Here is a 25,203-nt window from a genome sequence, read left to right on the forward strand (position 1 = left end):
GACCTGAACCCAATAGAAAATGTTTGGAGGGAGCTGAAAGTCCGTATTGCCCAGCGACAGCCCCGAAACCTGAAGGATCTGGAGAAGGTCTGTATGGAGGAGTGGGCCAAAATCCCTGCTGCAGTGTGTGCAAACCTGGTCAAGACCTACAGGAAACGTATGATCTCTGTAATTGCAAACAAAGGTTTCTGTACCAAATATTAAGTTCTGCTTTTCTGGTGTATCAAATACTTATGTCATGCAATAAAATGCAAATTAATTACTTAAAAATCATACAATGTGATTTTCTGGATTTTTGTTTTAGATTCCGTCTCTCACAGTTGAAGTGTACCTATGATAAAAATTACAGACCTCTACATTCTTTGTAAGTAGGAAAACCTGCAAAATCTCCACTGTAGCCTATACTACAGATAGCCTTTACTACAGCCTTTCATTACAATAAACAACAATACTGTACTGTCACACTAAACTGTAACCATGCCAACCAGACCTGAGCCCTAGTTATCGTACTGCCAGAGAAAGAGAGTATATTGTCAACCTGTTACAGACATATGGAATGGAAAGAAAATAGAAGGGGGGAATTACAATTATTGCTAAAATAAGGGCAACGGAACAAGTAGAATGAACAGTTGAGTTGAAATGGATTAAGATAAAATACATTGGCCTCAACATGTCTAGGAAATTACACATTTCCCTTGTTGTCTATCTGTCTCTCTCTTTTCTCTTCATCACTCTTTCTCTTGCTCCCTCCCTCCCTCCCTCCCTCCCACTCTCCTTCTTTATTCCAGAGAGGCTCTTGTGAAGTTCAACATAAATGTATCATTGAACAGAGGGAGCGGTCACTTGTCTCTCTAATAATTATATTATTGATGCAATCTGCTTCTACTATGCCATGTCTCTTAGAGACTATTCTTCAGATCCATGTTCTCTGATACAACCATATATATCACAGGGGAAATAAAAGTTTCCTCCTTCCATCTACAGGTCTACAGAGCAAACAATGCCTGTACAGAGGGGGTACAAAACAAACACATCCATCCAAACATACAGGGTTAAAGGTGATGAGGAACTAGGTCCATCTGGGCTGTAGTGTAGTTGTTTACAGTTTCCCTCACTGACTTCTCTCCCAGCTCCTGGGGTTGGGTGTGTTGATTGGTCGTCACCATCGGTCACAATCCCTGAATCATTACAAGCCCAACCTAATTACCTGACACTGTGTGTGTCCAAGGCCTTCCTCTGGAACACACAAAACAAGCCAATAACACATACTCTCCTATTAGACCATGTAACAGCATTGATTCACAGAGAACGTTACTAGTCCATTGTTATATAATTGAATTCTCCCTCCCTCTCCCTCTCTCTCATTCTTTCTTCCTATCTATCTCTCTCCCTCTCTCTCTCTCTCCCTCTCTCCCTCTCTCTCTCTAGCTGACGGTATCCAGAGCCACCCAGAGGTGTTCCTGGAGGCAGAGCCCAGTCCTGGTGCCCCGACCGTGCCCCCCTCCCCTGAAACAGACAGCAGTGGGAGGGGAGGAGGAGGAGGAGGGCGCAGGGCCAGTGTGACCAGCGTGGACAGTGAGACGTCCTTCTGCTCTGTGGGCCGGATGAGTAGCACCATCACCAACAGTGAGTGGGAAAGAGAACGAAAGAGAGACAGACAGAGAGGGAGAGAGAGAGAGGCAAGAGAAAGAGAAAGACTGAGATAGGAAGAGAGAGAGCGAGAGAGAGAGAGAGAGAGGGGGGGGGGTGGGGGTGGGGAGACTGCTCATTAGCAATTAGAACAAAAGGGCACATTCGGGCTACGCTTTATACATTATTAATTTATCCCGAGTGGCGCAGTGTTCTAAGGCACTGCATCGCTGTGCCACTAGAGATCCTGGTTTGAATCCAGGCTCTGTCGTAGCCGGCCGCGACCGGGAGACCCATGGGGCGGCGCACAATTGGCCCAGTGTCGTCCAGGGTAGGGGAGGGAATGGTCAGCAGGGATGTATCTAAATTGGTAGAGCATGGCGTTTGCAATGCCAGGGTTGTGGGTTCGATTCCCACGGGGGGCCAGTATAACAAATAATGTATGCACTCACTAACTGTATGTCTCTCTGGATAAGAGCGTCTGCTAAAATGTAACAAAATGTTATCAATTATCTATGGTGGGTAGATATAGCCAGACTCATGAGACCCAACTGTGCCTCCCCAGATTTTACATCAGATTAACCTACTTCTGTTGCTAATACTGTGGTGGCTAAAAGACCGGATGAATAATACCATTAGTAGCCACAAATCACTTCAAATAACTCCAAGAAAACCTTATCTTGATATGCCTGTGTTAATTCTCTCCCTTCTGTATGTTTGTCTGTCGGTGTGTGTGTGTGTGCGGGTGTGTCTGTGTGTGTGTCTGTGTGTGTACCTCAGTTTCCAGTAGCTGGTGGGGCTCTAAGAGGTTGGACTATGCTCTGTACTGTCCAGACGTGTTGACCTCCTTCCCCACCGTGGCACTGCCTCATCTCTTCCATGCCTCCTACTGGGAGTCCACTGATGTAGCTGCGTTTGTGCTCCGACAGGTAAGACACCCCCCCCCCCCATATTTATGTGTGTCTGTGTGTGTGTCCTGACTTTTGGGACTGGAATTCAGATCATCAACAGTCATTATTTGTGCTGTGGATTGTGGTTGTGTGTGCTTGCATGCATACGTGCATGCATATGAGCGGCAGGTAGCCTAGCAATTAAGAGGTTGGGCCAGTAACCGAAAGGTTGCTGGTTCAAATCCCAGAGCTGACTAGGTGAAAAATATGTTGATGTGCCCTTGAGCAAGGCACTTAATCCTAATTGCTCCTGTAAGTCGCTCTGGATAAGAGCATCTGCTAATTGACTAAAATGTCAAATGTAGATACGTGTGTGTGAGGGTTTGTGTGTGCTTGTATTATGTGTATGTAGGAGGTGTGTGTGGGTCTGCTACTGGTATCCTCAGACCCTCACAAAGTGAGTAAAACCAGCCAGTGTGTCGTTTCCTATTAAAACCCCTCCTGACCACTGACATCCTTTTAACTTGGTAATTAGAGAGCAATGAGAAGAGACAAGAGCAGCCTCCCACTACAGTAAGGGGTTGTGTCTCAAATGGCACCCTATTCCCTATATAGTGCACTTATTTTGACCAGGGCCCAAAAGAAGTGCACTTTATAGGGAATAAAGTTCCATTTGGGATGCAGCCATGGTGTTGGCTGCTGCTGCTGCGGTGCCGCAGTCTTTTGTGTGGGAGAGTGACGTGAGGGGAATCAGAGAGTACACAGGAAATAAAGAAGTGTTATCTATCTCTGCCGTGAAAACTGATTCTTATCTTGGATCAGTGGGTTTCAGCTCCCATCGATATTACATCAGGGAAATGGATACATATGGAACTTATGGTTCACACAAACTTACTCCCAGTGGTTCACACAAACTTACTCCCAGTGGTTCACACAAACTTACTCCCAGTGGTTCGCACAAACTTACTCCCAGTGGTTCGCACAAACTTACTCCCAGTGGTTCGCACAAACTTACTCCCAGTGGTTCGCACAAACTTACTCCCAGTGGTTCGCACAAACTTACTCCCAGTGGTTCGCACAAACTTACTCCCAGTGGTTCGCACAAACTTACTCCCAGTGGTTCGCACAAACTTACTGCCCTTTTTATTTACTTACTGTACCATACCTAACGGCTGGTCAAGTTTGAATTAAGTAAAATCAATGACCTATTCTTTATAATATAATATAATAATATGCCATTTATAAACGCTTTTATCCAAAGCGACTTACAGTCATGTGTGCATACATTTTTACGTATGGGTTTTCCCGGGGATTGAACCCACTACCCTGGCGTTACAAGTGCCATGCTCTACCAATTAAGCTACAGAGGACCACAATTGCTGTGTAATAAGAGGTTGAACCTTAAACTAGGATCTCGTTAATGCAGTCATGGAGTAAAGCTCCTTCCCTCACTGCGACCTGTCCTTTCCTCTCCTCCTCTTTGAAAACACATAATTAGCCCGGCTGTTTCATTAGCCCGGCTGTTTCATTTGCCCGGCTGTTTCATTTGCCCGGCTGTTTCATTTACCCGGCTGTTTCATTTGCCCGGCTGTTTCATTAGCCCGGCTGTTTCATTAGCCCGGCTGTTTCATTAGCCCGGCTGTTTCATTAGCCCGGCTGTTTCATTTACCTGGCTACACATTGATTAGGCTAAAGATAGACAAGTTATTTTCTCTCAACTTCTGAGATTTTATGTACATGTAGTCCACTTCATAACGGATCATCCTCTAGCTTAATGTGCCTCAATCTTCCTCTTGACAAATGAGCTCCTGTTAGCAGCTGTGACAGTGTACGCCTCAAGATAATGACAGTCCTAGTTTCATTCTCTCTCAATTGTGTTAGAGCACCAGAGGATGAAAATTCCATGTCATTGTTTTGTCTGTAGGTCATGTGACTGTCTAGTATATGTATGCCACTCCACTGATAAATATGCATCAGGTGCCTAAATGTAGACTAGGGATTCTGTTTGAGAAGTGCCGTCATACTGAGTGGACTAGGCCGGCGGTGGATTAATGAACCGTGTGTGTATGTGTGTGTGTGTGTGTGCATGCTTGTGTGCATGCGTGTGTCCATGCAGCTCATGCGATGCGACAGTGTGAAGACCCAGGAAGCTGACAGCAAGGACTCAGCCCCCTTCTCTCCATCTAGCCCACGGGAGAAGTGGCTTCGCAGGAGGACGCCTGTCAAACTGAGGGTGAGGAAACCAACATGAGTTTTTCATGGAAGATAAAGGACAGTTCGGTAGGAAGTGTCAATATCACCTTTATCCCCACACTGTGGATTCTATGGCTGTGTCCAAAATGGCACCCTATTCCCTATATAGTGTACAATACTACTTTTGACCAGGGCCCTGGATAAAAGAAGTGCGCTATATAGAGAAAAGGGTGGCATTTTGGACACACCCTACTGTGTGTATTGGAGAAAGAAGCAGATTATATTCTGTTCAATCCCTGTATGAAGAAATTCCAATAAATATTGAATAATCTTTAGCTGAAATCTGCTCGAGACAATCAAACTTTTTCTAATTGAATCTCAGTCAGAGATAAAGCGATAAGGATGTGTGCGCGTACACACTAAGTCACGCGAGCACACACGTACGCACACACACGGGTACACACGCACTCTTACCATCAGCTTCACACATCTTTTCACAGCTGTAGTAATTTCTGCCTCAATAGCTTTGGTCTCTTTTAGTTGAGCAAACAAATACACCAACACTGAATGGGCGAAGATCTTCTGCAATCTTGTGCAATTGTTTCTTGTGTGTCAATCTGTGGGCTGAGACCTAAATGTCAGAAAGAAGACCCATTGTTTCACCTTGGATCATTGATGCTAGCACAACAAAAAAATGAACTGATACTCCACCATAAAAGACAACATGACTACTGCCAGGCTGAAAGGTCAGCCCAGTCTATTTCTGGGCCATCTTTTAGTCACAGTATATTCAAAGGAAATAATTCAATAACAATGGGCTTTTGTCCTGTTATATTATGTACTGCGTGGCCCACTGGAACATATCTATGTTTAAGGAAACTGGCCGTAGGTTTTATTTTTGGACTGTGTCTTACATGCACTGCTCCAGCCTCTAAGCCTGTGATCTTTGTCTCTTGTGTAAGTGGTAGAGGAGCAACAGCTGGAGGAGGAGCAGCTTGGAGAACATGACCTGAATATGATATCTGTTATTGCTGTATTGCTATACAGTCTCCTGGTAACATGTATATACTTCATCTGGGCTTTGCCAGCTCATCCAGGGGATAGTGATAGAGCTGCAGACATGCCAGTGTGTAGAACTCTGTGTGTGTATTTCCAGTGTGTGTGTGTATGTGTGTGTGTGCCACAGCTTCAGCATGGCTCGGTACTAGCGAGGATTAATTGACAAACTTAATCAATATGCAAAATGTTTACCTGCGTCATTAGATGACATTAGCTGAGGTCCCACTATTCATGATACAGAGACTAACACATCACATCAGTCTACAACATTGGTTAGTGAGCTCAAACTAGGCTCATGGAGCTATGTTTTAAGAGTATTGTCACGGTGCTGTGTATGGGTGTGGTGTAGAATCAGGCGCAGGCAGCAGAGGGTAAGTCCAACAAGACTTTACTGAGCACGAAAATTAATCCAAAACAGCCCGGAGGCAAAAAGACGCACACAGGCGTAACTACAAGCGCACACACAGGTGCGTAAATCTCTCCTCACACAACAAGGAGGAAGCTCAGGAAAAATAGCGTACCGACACGGGTAGCGCAACCACGTCACGAACAATTACACACAACACAAACCTAACAACAAGGAAACTAAATAGGGTGCTAAATGAGACCTAACACAAAACAGGTGTGACTAACAGACAAAACCAAACAAACAAGAAACATCGAGCGGTGGCAGCTAGAACTCCGGAGACGACGACCGGCGAAACCTGCCCGAACAAGGAGGAGGAGCCGCCTCGGCCGAAACCGTGACAGTACCCCCCCCCCCCTTGACGCGCGGCTCCAGCCGCGCGCCGCCTCGGGGACGACCAGGGGGACGCGGAGCAGGGCGCGTAGGATGACCACGATGGAATTCGGTCATCAGGGACGGATCCAGAATGTCCCTCCTTGGCACCCAGCACCGCTCCTCCGGACCGTACCCCTCCCACTCCACGAGATATTGGAGACCCCCCATCCGGCGTCTCGAATCCAGGATGGTCCGAACCGTGTACGCCGGAGCCCCCTCGATGTCCAACGGGGGCGGAGGAGTCTCCTCAATCTCAAAGTCCTGGAGTGGACCAGCTACCACTGGCCTGAGGAGAGACACATGGAACGAGGGGTTAATATTCTTGTAATCAATAGGTAGTTCTAACCTGTAACTCACCTCGTTCAATCTCCTCAGGACTTTAAAAGGCCCCACAAACCGCCGACCCAGCTTCCGGCAGGGCAGGCGGAGGGGCAGGTTTCTGGTTGAGAGCCAGACTCGATCTCCAGGTGCGTACACTGGCCCCTCACTGCGGTGTAGGTCGGCGCTCGTCTTCTGTCGACGTATGGCACGATGCAGATGGACGTGTGCAGCGTCCCACGTCTCCTCCGAGCGCCGCACCCACTCATCCACAGCGGGGGCCTCGATCTGGCTCTCATGCCATGGTGCCAGAACCGGCTGGTACCCTAATACACACTGAAAAGGGGTTAGTTGGGTGGAGGAGTGGCGGAGAGAGTTCTGTGCCATCTCGGCCCAGGGCACATATCTCGCCCACTCCTCCGGCCGGCCCTGACAATATGACCTCAGACACCTACCCACATCCTGGTTGACTCGTTCAACCTGCCCATTACTCTCCGGGTGGTAACCCGAGGTAAGGCTCACCGAGACCCCCAAACGTTCCATAAATGCTCTCCAGACTCTGGAGGTAAACTGGGGGCCTCGATCGGACACTATATCCTCGGGCACCCCGTAATGCCGGAAGACGTGAGTAAATAGAGCCTCAGCGGTCTGTAGGGCCGTAGGAAGCCCCGGCATGGGAAGGAGACGACAGGCCTTCGAGAACCGATCCACAACGACCAGGATGGTGGTATTCCCCTGTGAGGAGGGAAGATCGGTAACAAAATCCACCGAGAGGTGAGACCAGGGTCGTTGTGGAACGGGCAGGGGCTGTAATTTACCCCTGGGCAAGTGTCTGGGCGCCTTACACTGGGCACACACTGAGCAGGAGGAGACATAAACCCTCACATCCCTGGCTAACGTTGGCCACCAGTACTTCGTACTAAGGCAGTGCACCGTCCGGCCAATACCCGGATGTCCAGAGGAGGGGGACGTGTGAGCCCAATAAATCAGCCGATCCCGGACCTCGAGCGGGACGTACACCCGACCCACCGGACACTGTGGAGGACTAGGCTCGGTGCGTAACGCCCGCTCGATCTCCGCATTGACCTCCCACACCACCGGTGCCACCAGACAAGACTCCGGTAGTATGGGAATGGACTCCACGCACCTCTCCTCCGTGTCATACCGACGGGACAGAGCATCTGCCTTCCCGTTCTGGGACCCAGGGATGTAAGTGATCTTGAACACAAACCGGGCGAGAAACATAGTCCATCGAGCCTGGCGAGGATTCAGTCTCCTAGCTGCCCGAATGTACTCCAGGTTACGATGGTCGGTCAGAATGAGGAAAGGGTGCTGAGCCCCCTCAAGCCAATGCCTCCACACCTTTAGGGCCTGTACTACGGCTAACAGCTCCCTGTCCCCTACGTCATAATTCCGCTCCGCCGGACTGAGCTTCTTAGAATAAAAAGCACAGGGGCGGAGCTTAGGTGGTGTACCGGATCGTTGAGAAAGAACTGCCCCGATACCGGCCTCAGACGCGTCCACCTCAACTTGGAAGGGTAAAGTGGGATCCGGGTGCGCCAACACCGGGGCCGAGGTAAACAGGTCCTTCAGTCTCCCAAAGGCCCTGTCCGCCTCAGCTGACCACTGCAAGCGCACCGGACCCCCCTTCAGAAGAGACGTTATGGGAGCTGCCACCTGTCCAAAACCCCGGATAAACCTCCGGTAGTAATTCGCAAAACCCAAGAACCGCTGCACCTCTTTAACCGTAGTTGGGGTTTGCCAATTACGCACGGCGGACACTCGGTCCACCTCCATTCTCACCCCCGACGCAGACAACTGGTAACCCAAAAAGGAAACTGACTCCTGGAAGAACAGACATTTCTCAGCTTTGACATACAGGTCATGCTCCAACAGTCTCCTCAATACCCTGCGCACCAGGGCTACATGCTCGGCCCGAGTAGCACTGTACACAAGAATATCATCTATGTACACCACTACTCCCTGCGCCTGCATGTCCCGGAAAAGTTTGTCTACAAACGATTGGAAGACTGATGGAGCATTCATTAACCCATATGGCATGACGAGATACTCGTAATGGCCGGATGTAGTACTAAATGCTGTCTTCCACTCATCGCCCTCCCTAATGCGCACCAAGTTATATGCGCTCCTGAGATCCAATTTTGTGAAGAACCTTGCCCCGTGTAAGGACTCCGTCATGGTCCCAATCAGAGGAAGTGGATAGCTGTACTTCACCGTCACCTGATTGAGACCGCGGTAATCAATACACGGACGCAAACCTCCATCCTTTTTCTTCACAAAAAAGAAGCTCGAGGACGCGGGAGAAGTGGAGGCCCGTATGTATCCCTGTCTCAGAGACTCGGCAATGTAAGTCTCCATTGCCCTTTTCTCCTCCTGTGACAAAGGATACGCATGGCTCCGCGGAAGCGCTGCTCCTGTCTGGAGGTCTATCGCACAATCCCCTTGTCTATGAGGTGGCAACTGTGCCGCTCTGGTCTTACTGAACACGAGCGCCAAATCCTCATACTCAGGAGGAATGTGCAGTGCTGGCATCTGGTTCGGACTCTCCACCGAGGTCGCCCCTACGGAAACACCCAGACATAACCCCTCACACTGAGCAGACCACCCTTTAAGAGCTTTCTCTCGCCACGAAATAGTAGGATCATGGGTCATCAACCAGGGAAGCCCCAGTACCACCGGATACGCAGGAGAGTCGATAAGATAGAGTTGAATCGTCTCCTCATGACCCCCCTGCGTCATCATCCTAAGTGGCGCTGTGACCTCCCCAATCAACCCAGATCCTAACGGACGACTATCTAGGGCATGTACAGGAAAGGGTTTTTCGACTGGAAGGAGGGGAATCCCTAACTTAACACAGAATCTCCGGTCTACAAAATTCCCAGCTGCGCCTGAATCGACTAGCGCCTTATGCTGGGACCGAGGTGCAACCTGTGGGAAACAAACAGGTAAGGTAATGTGAACGACAGAAAGCTCTGGGTAAGTAGGGCGCCTACTCACCTGGGTGGACTCCCCACTGTATGACCTGCTCTCTCCCTCACAGGGGACCCTCCCCAGCACCTAGCCGCGGTGTGCCCTCCGCGCCCACACTTGGTGCAGGAGACTGCCCCCCTCGGGCTCCTACCTCTTCTCCCTCTAGCGCCAGCACCTCCAAGCTCCATCGGACACTGCTCGGAGGCGCTGGAGGGTGGAATGGGGGGCCCCCACCTGGGACGTCCGCGGGTCGCCAGCAGGTTGTCCAGTCGAATGGCCATGTCCACCAGCTGGTCAAATGTTAGTGTAGTGTCCCTGCAGGCTAACTCCCTGTGGACGTCCTCCCGAAGGCTACATCTGAAGTGGTCTATGAGGGCCCTCTCATTCCACCCCGCATCAGCCGCTAGAGTCCGGAACTCCAGCGCAAACGCCTGAGCGCTCCTCATCCCCTGTCGGAGGTGGAATAGACGTTCCCCCGCCGCTCTCCCCTCTGGTGGATGGTCGAAGACCGCACGGAAGCGACGGGAGAACTCCGCATAGGTGACTGTGGCGGCGTCTATTCCCCTCCACTCGGCGTTGGCCCACTCCAACGCCTTGCCGGTGAGACAGGAGATGAGGGCGGAAACGCTCTCGTATCCCGAGGGCGCCGGGTGTATGGTGGCAATGTAGAGCTCCACTTGTAGGAGGAACCCCTGACACCCGGCAGCGGTGCCGTCGTACGCCCTCGGGAGCGAGAGCCGAATCCCACTGGGTTCCGGTCGATGGACGGGCTGGTTGTCCGGTGGTGAAGGTGATGGTGCGATAGGTGGGGCTATGGGAACCCCGCTGGTCTCCCATCGACGAAGGGTGTCCATGACGCCCTCCAAGGCGTGCCCGATACGGTTGATCCGGTGCTCGTGTCCAAGGAGACGCTCCTCCATGGGGTCGACGGGTGCTCCTGCTGATTCCATTCTATGGTGTGTAATTCTGTCACGGTGCTGTGTATGGGTGTGGTGTAGAATCAGGCGCAGGCAGCAGAGGGTAAGTCCAACAAGACTTTACTGAGCACGAAAATTAATCCAAAACAGCCCGGAGGCAAAAAGACGCACACAAGCGTAACTACAAGCCCACACACAGGTGCGTAAATCTCTCCTCACACAACAAGGAGGAAGCTCAGGAAAAATAGCGTACCGACACGGGTAGCGCAACCACGACACGAACAATTACACACAACACAAACCTAACAACAAGGAAACTAAATAGGGTGCTAAATGAGACCTAACACAAAACAGGTGTGACTAACAGACAAAACCAAACAAACAAGAAACATCGAGCGGTGGCAGCTAGAACTCCGGAGACGACGACCGGCGAAACCTGCCCGAACAAGGAGGAGGAGCCGCCTCGGCCGAAACCGTGACAAGTATTATGGAGACCTTGATACAGTTCCGCTGCATATGATGTGGTAGTTCATGTACAATAAACGATGTACCATTTGGGAACACTGTGTATTTCTGTGACATCGATTATGCTCAGAAATGCCCCAAAAAGCACGTCAGGTTTCATTAGATAGTTAGGGCTCTATTTTTGGCTGCCGTTAAGGCGGCGCTAGTGTCTAATGCCCTCTCTTTGGCAATTTTGACTTGTAAAAGCCAGCGTTCTGCTATTTTCCAACCCTGGTGCAATTGGTTATGACATCGATTTTGCCAGCGGAAGCGCACAGTAACCTAAACAGTAGCCTATAACCAATGTTTTATTATATCACTAGCAGCAAAACAGTCAACAGGCATTCCTTTCTTCATATTGGACATTATTTATGTCCATGCAGCTTGTTCTTCATTAGGCATATGTACGATGCCCATTGAATAAAAGGTTTTAGTGACTGTAGGAAGTCTGTTTAGGAACATCAAGTTATTACAATAGACTGCTTATTGTTTTTCCTTTATCATTTTGTAAAGAAATTGCATCTTCCACTTTCATCTGTTGGACCTATCAGTCAAATCGCAGGAATTCCGATTACTGTCCTTGGTGCTGTATCCACTTGTAGCCTAGACTATTTGCCTGTTCATTTGTTTACCTTAGTAAGTCAGTAACAGGCCATATCAATGGTGATGGTAATCTTATCATATTATAACGTTTGGGCAATGTCCAATTGTCCATGGCTCGAATGCGGTGCATTTACGAAAAGCGAATGCAATGTGTGTAGTCAAAAATGTCCATGTTGAAGCCAATAAAAAAACTAGATTGGCTACATGTTTGTTATAACTAGGCCTATTGGAGGGCTACTGTATAGTGTTTAATAAACTATCTTCAATGGATAAGACAAACATCCATGCCTCGTGCCCGAAGAGACCATAGGCCTACATGTGCACACATTGCCTTATGCTCATGGAACGAGTGATGCGATTTATGATATCACGCTTCTGACCCGATCCTATTTAGAAATATTGTTGTTGTTTTAAAAAACAGATTGATTGTTTTCCATTTAATTTGATTAAAAATCTAACTTACTAGAAAGATTCACCATCCATGAGTTTATGTTAAGAAAACGTACATGGCTCGAATGCAATGCAATTTCATCTGCTATTTCTGAAGAAGGGCAATTATGATCTGTTTGATGGTTTCATGATGTTTATAAAACATTATATTTGGGAGCAGTATAACAGTGAGTGGACATTTCTCTTTATATTGGATCTTTATCCAGCTCCTGTGAAAAGTTTGGATGTGCGTAAAACCCTCCATAGTCTAAATGGCCTTGTCTGTATTATAAGCCCACGAGGAGCAAGTATGGTACCTGTAACTTTATTTAAACATAGCCTATTTAAAACAAGTTTTTTTATTTTATTAGAATTATACACTTTTTAGGCCTTATCAATAGCCTAGTGAATTTCATCTTGCTTATTGACTACATTTGGCATGTCCATGTCCAGACTGCAATTAACAGTAGGCCTAGCCCTTATATCAGTGTGAATGCTATAGCCTATGTTTAACAATGTAATTCCATATTGAAGCAATGCAATTAGAACAATGTGGCCGGCAAACATGTTCAAAATATTTAGCAAATATGGGGCAGGCTATTTACGAGCTAGGCTATAACGGACTAACATTCAAATTGGAGTTGATGACAACACAATACGTAAATACACAACTTGAAGCAACCACATATTTAGCCATGGACCACGTTCTGATTGTCCAGTGAGGTGTCAAGCCTCGACACACCCACAACTTGTTCATTCATCAAAACCCAGCCCTTTCGCGCCACTGCCAACTACTGCTCCCATAATTCCGGTTGTGAAAATAGCTAAAATATTTCTCAAACACCCCCGAACCTATAATGCTACCGCCAGCGCAAACATTTACCATTGGGTTAGGTTTGTTAAAATAGAGGCCTTAAAGTACAGACGCTACTGCACCACAACCCTTATAAATTGCCCTTCAAGTGTTCCTGAAAGTTTCCTTCAGTCAAACCCAATCACTCTATCACCAACCACCTGTGGTTATGACTGAGGTAATGCAGCATGGCATCACTGTAACAGAGCCAGGGAATTACATCTGCAAACTCCTCTGCTTTCATTTCCTATTTAAATCCCACCAGCTCAGCAATAAAGTTGGTTTATGTCCCAAATGGCATGCTATTCCCTATGTAGTGCACTACTTTTGACTAGAGCCATATGGGCCCTGGTCAAAAGTAGTGTGCACTACATATTGAATAGGGTGCCATTTGGGACGTAATCATAGAGTTAGAGGATTTCTCCTTAGCTCAGCTCAGTTAGAGTTATTCATACTGCCATTTGAAATGAGATGTAGTGAAGGGGAACCAGAACAACACTCCTACTGTAACCAGGGTTCATGGAGATTTGACAGCCTTCTTCTGAGACTCATTCGCCACACGTCTCAAATGTGATGCATCGCATCAAAACAGGGAAAAAGTAGGGCTATTTGTCATCCTTTCTTTGACATCCCATTTCCTCCTGCCGATGTAAACACTACATCTGAGGAGGAGTGATGCAGAAAGTAATGAAAGACAAATGCGTAGTCCCAAATGGCACCCTATTCCCTTTATAGTGCATTACATTTGACCAGGGATCATGGTCTCTGGTCAAAAGTAGTGCACTATATGGGTAATACACTCTTAGAAAAAAGGGTTCCAAAAGGGTTCTTCTGCTGTCCCCATAGGATAACCCTTTTTGGTTCCAGGTACAACCCTTTTCGGTTCAATGTAGAACCGTCTGTGGAAAGGGTTCTACATGGAACCCAAAAGGGTTCTACCTGGAACCAAAGGAGTTCTACTTGGAACCAAAAATGGTTATTGAAAGGGTTCTCCTTTTAGGTTCTAGATAGCATCTTTTTTTCTAAGAGTGTAGGGTGCCATTTGGGATGCACACAAAGCCAAAGAGAAGTGACAATAAATCGCTTTCCTCATGCAGAACGTGACTGGCAACCACAGGGTGAATGATGTCATCGCCACAGAGGAGGGACCACAGACTCTGGTTGGTCGGTTCATGTACGGCCCCCTGGACATGGTGACTCTGACTGGAGAGAAGGTGACGACATGACACAACATGCCTCAGCAATAAACATTATTCATTAAACGTGTCTACGTGTCAATAAAGATAAACCCATAGTGCTCTGACGAAGGATCTTGCTCCTGAACCTTTTTGCATAATTTGCAAACACTAGTTGCACTATTTACAACACTATAGTTGCAACACTTTTAAAAGTGTCTGCGTGTCAATAAAGTGAAATTGATACTTCTCTTATAGTGGTCTGACAAAGGAATTTGCTTTGACAGACGTCAACACTAAAGTTTATTGAAGGGAATTCAATTGCTGCCCTGAACCGTTCGTTATCTTATCATCTTATCATGAATCTATCTTGTCCTCTCCCAGGTGGACATTCTCCTGATGACCCAGCCCCAGTCCGGCCGCTGGGTCCACTTTGACACAGAGGTGACCACCAGTAGTGGTAGAGTGGTCTACACCATCCCCAAGAGCAAGAAGCTGGCCACCGGGGTCTACCCTATCAAAATGGTGGTCAAGTAAGCAAACAGCTCCATTTTATTTCTTATTGAGATGTAACCACAGCATGTTTGTTACAGTATGTTAGAGGTTGTATCAATAATGAAAAGGATGTGGGTTGGGATGAGTTCCCATGAAAGTGGAGGAGTACTGCATTACATTTCAGCCCATATCAGTGATGGAGCTAAAGTACTGTGAAGCTCTAACAGTGTACTCACAGGTTGTTGAATAACAATGAGCCCAAGAGGTACTGCTGCTGTGAATTACCACCATACCTAGCAATCATCCTCCCTCCTCTCCCCCTCTTTACCTCTCTCTCCCCAGGGGAGATCAGACGAGTGCGGAGGCCTACCTGACGGTGCTGCCCAGGGGGATGGAGTGTGTGGTGTTCAGCATCGATGGCTCCTTCGCTGCTAGCGTCTCCATCATGGGCAGCGACCCTAAAGTCCGCCCCGGAGCTGTGGACGTCGTCAGGTAACTGATGCCTCCAAGTGTGTGTGTGCGAGTGTTTGTGAATGTGTGTGTTTGTGAATGTGCCTTCCAGCTTTTGTTTGATTAAGGAGCAGTTCAAGCAGAGATAACTTATTAATGGAATGAAAATTATAACTAAATTGCAATGCCAACAAGTAATCTGTTCAGCTCAGAATATTATCCTTTTATTTTGTCACATTAAAGGGAGGTTGAAGGAAGTTGCTAACTAGCGTTAGAGCAATTGCTAACTAGCATTAGCGCAATAACTGGAAGTCTACCTGAACAGCTGTAGACTTCCAGTCATTGCACTAACGCTAGTTAGCACTGGTTCGCAAGACTACCTCTAACGTCCTTCATACTGGACACAGATACATAGAAAATGTATCCACGAGTTCATCTGACTCTGGGGAAGTAGATAAAGGGCTTCATTGTCAACAATCCTGAAGTATCCCTTTAATAATATAATATAAAATAATAATGATAATAATATGCCATTTAGCAGACGCTTTTATCCAAAGCGACTTACAGTCATGAGTGCATACATTTTTGTGTATGGGTGGTCCCGGGGATCGAACCCACTACCTTGGCGTTACAAGCGCCGTGCTCTACCAGCTGAGCTACAGAGGACCATACATGAAGGGAGAAAACAAACACTAAAAAGATGACTGAGAAAAATAAGAAAATATACTATAAATCTCAGAGGAATATTATTGATGTCAGTCTGTGTTTATGTTCAGTGAAAACGGTAATTCTCAGAGGAATGTATCTATTTATCTTTGTGTCCAGACACTGGCAGGACCTGGGCTATCTTATCATCTACATCACAGGGAGGCCAGACATGCAGAAGCAGCGCGTGGTGTCATGGCTGTCCCAACACAACTTCCCCCAGGGCATGATCTTCTTCTCTGAGGGCTTGGTCCACGACCCACTGAGACAGAAAACCATCTTCCTCAGGAACCTAGTGCAGGAGGTACAATACATTCATAATACAGTGGATCTCTTTTTCTTTCTTTCTCTCTATCTCGACTCCTTCTCTTTGTGTATGTCTCTTTCTCTCTTTCTTTCTCTCTCTCCCCTCTATATGTCTCTCATTCTATTTTTTCTCTCCCTTTCTCTCTCTCTCTTTTTCTCTCTCTCCCTTCCTCCCCTATTTCTCACGCACACTTCTTTGGTTCTCACATTGACATTGACTTTGTAGGCACAGCAGTATAACCTCTGGTCGCACTGCATAAAAGTGCCAAACCCATCATCAAGTGTTACTTCCCTTCTCTCTCTCTCTCTCTCTCTCTCTCTCTCTCTCTCTCTCTCTCTGTCTCTCTCTCTCTGTCTCTCTCTCTCTGTCTCTCTCTCTCTGTCTCTCTCTCTCTTTCTCTCTCTCTTTCACCCTCTCTCTCTCTCTCTCTCTCTCTCTCTCTCTCTCTCTCTCTCTCTCTCTCTCTCTCTCTCTCTCTCTCTCTCTCTCTCTCTCTCTCTCTCTCTCTCTCTCTCTCTCTCTCTCTGTCTCTCTCTGTCTCTCTCTGTCTCTCTCCCTCTTTCTCTCTCTCTTTCACCCTCCCTCTCTGTCTCTCTCTCTTTTCTCTCTCTCTGCCAGTGTCACATTAAGATCAACTCAGCCTATGGCTCCATGAAGGACATCTCCGTGTACAACATGCTGGGTCTGAGTCCTTCCCAGATTTATATTGTGGGCAGGCCTTCCAAGAAGTACCAGACTCAATGCCAGGTAGACATCAGGGAACTGTACACTCTTCTACTTTTCTTTAACGTTCAAGCTAATGGCATTGATTCACTAATAGCTATCGATCGTGTTTTGATGTATCTATTCCGGTCTGTCTGTGGCTTTTGTTCTTTCCTGTCACTCTCCATCTCTATCTACCTGTTTAGTCTTCTATTATTTTATCAAACATGGCCACTCTCACTAACTGTCTCTCTCACTAACTGTCTCTCTCTCTCTCTCTCTCTCTCTCTCTCACTAACTGTCTCTCTCTCTCTCTCTCTCTCTCTCTCTCTCTCTCTCTCTCTCTCTCTCTCTCTCTCTCTCTCTCTCTCTCTCTCTCTCTCTCTCTCTCTCTCTCTCTCTCTCTCTCTCTCTCTCTCTCTCTCTCTCTCTCATAGTTCCTAAGTGATGGCTATGCAGTGCATCTCTCCTCACTGCAGTTTGGCCACCGGGCCAGACCAAAGAAGACCCCCTCAGTCCGCATGGTCCTGAAGAAAGGCTCCTTCGGCCTCTCTGCCAAGCCTGACTTCCTGTGTAAACGCACCCACCTGAGGAGGACCATGTCTGTCCAGCACCCTGACCCTCCCTGCACACCTAACCCCAAGCCTGAGCGGGCCCAGAGCCAACCAGAGTCTGACCAGGACCCTGGGGGAGGAGGAGGGAGTGGCGGCCATGGTGTCTGGGGGCGGGCCTCCATGCACCGTGGAGACACCACACCCTGACGGACAGAGAGAGATGGAGGGAGGATGGAAGAGGAGGAGGACAGGGGTCTCAGTGTCAAGGTTAGCATTCACACTTAAATGGTTTAGGTTTCCTTATATTATACTCCTATGATCATACTGTCTCTCTAAATTGCAACAAACTGAAAAATATCCCCCCCAGAACCTGTTTCTGTGTTGGTGTACTTGAGGCTGTGAAAATACCTTGTTCCCTCTTCCATTGTGTAATTTGTGTAGACTTTACTGCAGCATATTGGTAATTATGTAATGTGAATAAATTAATTCATTTTGAATCATTTAGACATTCACTTTTGGCTCTTCAGCATTGTGTCCTGCCTTTGAGAACACAAGGCTTTGGAAAGCTTTGACTCCAACACAGATTGATTTGCTTTGCTCCTATTGTACTCTGGTGCATTCAATAAATGTTCACCTTGATTTTGTTATGTTTTGTGGTGTGATACACAAGGGTCATCACAGCTACTGTCTGAGAGAAGGAGAGAGGGGCAGAGAGGAGAGTGAGAGAAGAGTGAAACATGGAGAGAGAGACTGCAGTCAGAAAGATGGAGAGAGATGAAAGATAGAAAGAAAGAGAGCGAGGGATGGAGAAAAAAAGCAGACAGGAAGAAATAGAGAGAGGGGGGTGAGCAGACAGAGATAAATGGAGAGAGAGCAGAGATCAGTCTGTATACTCCCTCATAAATATTCATGCAGGAACCTGAGGTAGCTGTGCTATTATTAGGAACAGCTCCTTTATTTTCAAAGCCCAATGCCTCCTATTTTCCGATTTAACAGAGGGCCTGATGAGCTACAACTGGAGTGTCCAGTCAAGCACGAAATCCACTCATTTCTAGATTTGGGAATAGTGTTTCTGCAATTAAGGAGATTAGGGCCTAATTTATTTATATTTACTGATTTCCTTATATGAACTGTAACGCGGCAAAATCTTAGAAATTGTTGCATGTTGCGTTTATATTTTTGTTCAGTATAGTTGGCTTTTGTTGGTCATGATAATGCCCAGGTGTATGGGAGAATTCACTGTTCACTTACAGTGCATTCGTAAAGTATTCAGGCCCTTCCCTTTTTCCACATTTTGTTAAGTTACAGCCTTATTCTAAAATGTATTAAATGAATTTTTTTCCTCATCAATCTACACAATCCATAATTACAAAGCGAAAACAGGTTTTTAGAAATTTTTGCAAATGTATTAAAAATGAAAAACAGAAATAACTTATTTACAAAAGTATTCAGACCCTTTGGTATGAGACTCAAAATTGAGCTCAGGTGCATCCTGTTTCCATTTTTCATCCTTGAGATGTTTCTACAACTTGATTGGAGTCCACCTGTGGTAAATTCAATTGATTGGACATGATTTGGAAAGACACACACCTGTCTATATAAGGTCCCACAGTTAACAGTGCATGTCAGAGCAAAAACTAAGCCATGAGGTCGAAGGAATTGTCCCCCCAAAAATTCTGCAGCGTTGAAGGTCCCAAAGTACACAGTGGCCTCCATCATTCTTAAATGGAAGAAGTTTGAAACCAACAAGACTCCTCCTAGAGCTGGCCGCCCGGCCAAACTGAGCAATCGGGGGAGAAGGGCCTTGGTCAGGGAGGTGACCAAGAACCCAATGGTCACTCTGACAGAGCTCCAGAGTTCCTCTGTGTAGATGGGAGAACCTTCCAGAAGGACAAACATCTCCGAAGCACTCCACCAATCAGGCGTTTATGGTAGAGTGGCCAGACAGAAGCCCCTCCTCAGTAAAAGGCACATGACAGCCCGCTTGGAGTTTGCCAAAAGGCACCTAAAGGACTCTCAGACCATGAGAAACAAGATTCTCTGGTCTGATGAAACCAAGATTGAACTCTTTGGCCTAAATGCCAAGTATCACTTCTGGAGGAAACCTGGCACCATCCCTATGGTAAAGCATGGTGGTGGCAGCATCATGCTGTGGGGATGTTTTTCAGCGGCAGGGACTGGGAGACTAATCAGGATCGAGAGAAAGATGAACGGAGCAAAGTACAGAGAGATCCTTGATGAAAACCTGCTCCAGAGCGCTCAGGACCTCAGACTGGGGCGAAGGTTCACCTTCCAACAGGACAACGACCCTAAGCACACAGCCAAGACAACGCAGGAGTGGCTTTGAGACAAGTCTCTGAATGTCCTTGAGTGGCCCAGCCAGAGCCCGGATTTGAACCCGATCGAACATCTCTGGAGAGACCTGAAAATAGCTGTGCAACAACACTCCCCATCCAACCTGACAGATCTTGAGAGGATCTGTAGAGAAGAATGGGAGAAACTCCCCAAATACAGGTGCCAAGCTTGTAGCGTCATACCCAAGAAGACTCAAGGCTGTAATCGCTGCCAAAGGTGCTTCAACAAAGTACTGAGTACTTATGTAAATGTGATATTTCAGATTTATTTTATTTTATACATTTGCAACATTTTCTGAAAACCTTTGTCATTATGGGGTATTGTGTGTAGACTGGTGAGGGAAAAAACCTATTCAATTTTAGAATAAGACTGTAACGTAACAACATTTGGAAAAAGTCATGGGGTCTGAATACTTTCCGAATGCACTGTGTATATACAGTGAGGGAAAAAAGTATTTGATCCCCTGCTGATTTTGTACGTTTGCCCACTGACAAATAAATGATCAGTCTATAATTTTAATGGTAGGTTTATTTGAACAGTGAGAGACAGAATAACAACAAAAAAATCCAAAAAAACGCATGTCAAAAATGTTATACATTGATTTGCATTTTAATGAGGGAAATAAGTATTTGACCCCTCTGCAAAACATGATTTAGTACTTGGTGGCAAAACCCTTGTTGGCAATCACAGAGGTCAGACGTTTCTTGTAGTTGGCCACCAGGTTTGCACACATCTCAGGAGGGATTTTGTCCCACTCCTCTTTGCAGATCTTCTCCAAGTCATTAAGGTTTCGAGCCTGACGTTTGGCAATTCGAACCTTCCGCTCTCTCCACATATTTTCTATGGGATTAAGGTCTGGAGACTGGCTAGGCCACTCCAGGACCTTAATGTGCTTCTTATTGAGCCACTCCTTTGTTGCCTTGGCCGTGTGTTTTGGGTCATTGTCATGCTGGAATACCCATCCACGACCCATTTTCAATGCCCTGGCTGAGGGAAGGAGGTTCTCACCCAAGATTTGACGGTACATGGCCCGGTCCATCATCCCTTTGATGCGGTGAAGTTGTCCTGTCCCCTTAGCAGTAAAACACCCTCAAAGCATAATGTTTCCACCTCCATGTTTGACGGTGGGGATGGTGTTCTTGGGGTCATAGGCAGCATTCCTCCTCCTCCAAACACGGCGAGTTGAGATGATGCCAAAGAGCTCGATTTTGGTCTCATCTGACCACAACACTTTCACCCAGTTCTCCTCTGAATCATTCAGATGTTCATTGGCAAACTTCAGACGGGCATGTATATGTGCTTTCTTGAGCAGGGGGACCTTGTGGGTGCTGCAGGATTTCAGTCCTACACGGCGTAGTGTGTTACTAATTGTTTTCTTGGTGACTATGGTCCCAGCTGCCTTGAGATCATTGGCAAGATCCTCCCGTGTAGTTCTGGGCTGATTCCTCACCGTTCTCATGATCATTGCAACTCCACGAGGTGAGATCTTGCATGGACCCACAGGCCGAGGGAGATTGACAGTTCTTTTATGTTTCTTCCATTTGCGAATAATCGCACCAACTGTTGTCACCTTCTCACCAAGCTGACTGGCGATGGTCTTGTAGCTCATTCCAGCCTTGTGTAGGTCTACAATCTTGTCCCTGACATCCTTGGAGAGCTCTTTGGTCTTGGCCATGGTGGAAAGTTTGGAATCTGATTAATTGCTTCTGTGGACAGGTGTCTTTTATACAGGTAACAAGCTGAGATTAGGAGCACTCCCTTTACGAGTGTGCTCCTAATCTCAGCTCGTTATCTGTATAAAAGACACCTGGGAGCCAGAAATCTTTCTGATTGAGAGGGGGTCAAATACTTATTTCCCTCATTAAAATGCAAATCAATGTATAACATTTTTGACATGCGTTTTTCTAGATTATTTTGTTGTTATTCTGTCTCTCACTGTTCAAATAAACCTACCATTAAAATTATAGACTGATCATTTCTTTGTCAGTGGGCAAACGTACAAAATCAGCAGGGGATCAAATACTTTTTTCCCTCACTGTATATATATATATATGGCTTTGGGCTTTGATTGGAATTTGAACCACTATACTAACTGAATCTTTCTTTTTTTGGCAGTGTCGTCACCTATATTGGATCTTCTGCTGGTATCAGTTGTGTTAACCTCCTGCTTGGCTGCTTGGCCCTCTACACTTCTTCAACAGCAGGCCTTCTCAACTCCCAGGACTCAGTAGATTATGTCTAATATTCCTCAAGCTTTCGCCTAATGCTTGAAACAGCCATGGATTAATCGTAATGCTGTCTCTCAAACTCAAATTATGTCCAATGTGGCAAAAGTTTTTTCAGTGGCAGTGCTAATGAAACAATGTGTTATCTTTTGTCAAGCAGAGAGAGAGAGACACTTTGGTCATTTGTATAATGGTGCAGAAACACTTGCTGCAGAACAGGAGATCAACACACAGACGCAACCACAGTCGTATGCCAGAAGACTCCCTCTCGTCCCCCACTGGGAATAGTAACAGAGAAGCTCCTGTTGAAACCTATGGAGGAATGTTCTAGCCCAAGCAATACACCATCAGGAGCTGCTCCAGACAGTGTGTTCATTGACCTGCGGTGTTGACAGGTGGCAGAGCTACACTGACTGACTCCTGCAATTATCCTCTATGTAAATAGGGCAGACATCTTGTCCCTCTCAATGGTCTGTGTCCCCAGGAGCGCTGTGGGGCCTCTGGCTGCTTCAAGCTGGGGACATTAACCTTATGTTCCTCAGCCTGGCTGACCTGAACTAACCCCACTAAAGCCTCAGCCCTATAGCCATCCATACATCTCTCCCTCTCTCATTCAGTCAGTCAGTGAGGCAGAACATGGCTTCAGACAGCAGCCTGGTAGGGGGTCCATGGCCACTGGTTGCTCTGACTTGCACTATCTAAGTACTACAGTATACTGTGGTGCTTGGAGGGCTGTATTTCTCAATCCTAAAGCTTGCGTTGTATCTCAGCACACTCGCTGCAGACTGTGACAATGCCTGTGGAATGCTGTTGCTCCTGCTGGCTCAGATACAATAGCAGGATTTGCTTACTGTTGTGATCTTATATCTGACCCCAGATGTTGAACTACATGTTTTACTCCTTCTCTGTCGAGTTTCTGGGCTTGTATGGATGGGCTGAGTATGATATGCTTTGTATAGCTGTTTGAGGGAATGCTTGTACTGATTTGACCTAAATTGTTTACAGGTTTGTGATGAGATAGACACAGACATCAGAGTAGTCATGACAACCTCCCATGAGGATTGATGAAACAAATGATTTGATATTGTTATGGTCAAAAGTCTAAGACATGGAACTGACAATTGGAAGAGAATAAGTCCTATTAATGTTATATCTTGCAATAGATCCTAACTTTCCTTTCAGGTGAAATAACATCATTCAGAATGCAATAGCTAGCATCCATTTTAGGAAAGCTACATCTTGAACTGTGAGGGTCATTGGGACTAATGAAGGGGTATGTCTATTGATATGAGATACCATGTCACCTTATCATACATTGTACTATGGTGGGTTAGGAAAAGATCTCACCACTCTGTGCAACACACATATTTTTCTATGATGAAATACTGTGTACAGAAATATTTTAAAAGTGTGTTTTTTAAACTTTGTTGTTTAACGTGACTGATAGTTACTTTTGCCTTAATATGTATTTTGTTGTTGTGTAGAATTATGAAAATGACATTATTAACCTTATTGCTTGACCAAAGTATGAGTTTGACATTCATGAGAAAGTACATTGTATCTACTTGATATTTTGTCTTGTATACATTTTAAGTATATTCTAGAATGGAGTCATGCATCATGCATGCACCAGGAGTGTGTGTGTGTATGTGCTTATGTGTAAATGTCTGTATATTCAAGTATTAAGTTCCTGTATAGTCAAGTATTTATGGTGTAAATACTTGGAGCTCCAACATGCTCCTGAACATGTAAGTAAAGACCATGTATTCTGGAAGGAAAAGTCGAAGGTTGTTCAGTGTTGCCTGTTGTTAAAAGCAGGAGTAGTGTGTTGTCATATGGTTCAGATTCAAGATGAGTGTCTCACCAAGGATTATACTGGCAAGTTGTTTATAACTGTCAAGAAAGAGCAAGAGCTTTAGAGTTACCTCAGGGTTTAGTTTCAAACCCATTGACTGGAGAAGAATCCTCTCTGTTGGTTGAAATCAGAAGCTTAGCGAAAGAGAGAGAGAGAGAGAGAGAGAGAGAGAGAGAGAGTTATTTGCTTTCCTCTTTTATTGAACCACCTAGAGTAACACACCTTTGGGCCAGTATCTAAGCTTACTAAACTAATGACAGAACAGTAGCTATATTTAAAACATGTGAATGTAAAACAAAAAGTCCCAGTATCTCCATGTCAATAACATACCAGCAACAATGTCCTGGTCTGGGTGAATACTGTTGAAAGGATGATATACAGTTTGACTTGTGATTTGTATCTTGATCATGGCAATGTCTAACTGATAATTCCTGTCAATATAATGTGTTGTACACTGTAGGATAATCACTGTATTTTCAGCAACACTACCATAGGTGTTGTACAGTAAGACATTTACAGTGATTCCAATTCCTATAACATGTGGTGGGAAGGGCAAAAAAAAATGCCATTAAATATCTTACATAATCTATGTAATTGAAGTGATATTTGTTTATTTATTGTCATGCTATTTTATCTTGATGTAAACTATATGGTCAGAGTTGCACTGCTGCAGAAATCCTATTGAGCATTTTGTACAGATTTAATGTAGTGTAAACATTTGTTTATATGATATGGTTTCCTGTATTTGTGTTATTGGACTTCAACCATCTCTCACTATCCTGTCAGTAATAAAAGAAATAGAGCACAGGCAGATGCTCAATTTGGTTTTAAAACTCCAGTGCTCTTGTGTCTGTATCAGTGGAGGCTCCTCAGAGAAGGAACGGAAGGACCATCCTCCTCAGTGAATTTCATAAAAATAGAAATAGAGAAACATTAAAAAAGTGGTTCTCACCCTCTTCCTTAGACTTACACAGTAATTATGACAACATCCGGAGGACATCCTCCAACCTATCAGAGCTCTTGCAACATGAACTGACATGTTTTCCACCCAATCAAAGGATCAGATAATTAATCTAGTACTGAAAGCATAAGCTACAGCTAGCTAGCACTGCAGTGCATAAAATATGGTGAGTAGTAGACACAAAGAGAAAGACAATGGTTGAACAGTTTTGAACAAATTCATTTCTTCAAAAATGAAGGAGGAGCAAGAAAC

General features: G+C 45.9%; 1 protein-coding gene across 1 annotated transcript in view; it reads left to right on the forward strand.

The window, feature by feature from the left end:
• The window catches only part of LOC311102158 (membrane-associated phosphatidylinositol transfer protein 3-like), a 164,463-nt gene extending 139,685 nt beyond the window's left edge, over window positions 1-24,778 (forward strand). The window contains exons 11-20 of the mRNA XM_084143397.1: window positions 1,429-1,626; window positions 2,410-2,558; window positions 4,636-4,752; window positions 14,265-14,381; window positions 14,727-14,875; window positions 15,180-15,329; window positions 16,113-16,296; window positions 16,918-17,046; window positions 17,439-17,822; window positions 22,026-24,778. Of these exons, the coding sequence (XP_083999523.1) occupies window positions 1,429-1,626; window positions 2,410-2,558; window positions 4,636-4,752; window positions 14,265-14,381; window positions 14,727-14,875; window positions 15,180-15,329; window positions 16,113-16,296; window positions 16,918-17,046; window positions 17,439-17,762 (1,517 nt within the window). The 3' untranslated portion in view covers window positions 17,763-17,822; window positions 22,026-24,778. The remainder of the gene's footprint in view (window positions 1-1,428; window positions 1,627-2,409; window positions 2,559-4,635; window positions 4,753-14,264; window positions 14,382-14,726; window positions 14,876-15,179; window positions 15,330-16,112; window positions 16,297-16,917; window positions 17,047-17,438; window positions 17,823-22,025) is intronic.
• Window positions 24,779-25,203: the final 425 nt, after the last annotated feature.

The sequence above is a fragment of the Coregonus lavaretus genome (assembly GCF_964263955.1).
Source record: "Coregonus lavaretus genome assembly, chromosome: 26".
NCBI classification, from domain to species: Eukaryota; Metazoa; Chordata; class Actinopteri; order Salmoniformes; family Salmonidae; genus Coregonus; species Coregonus lavaretus.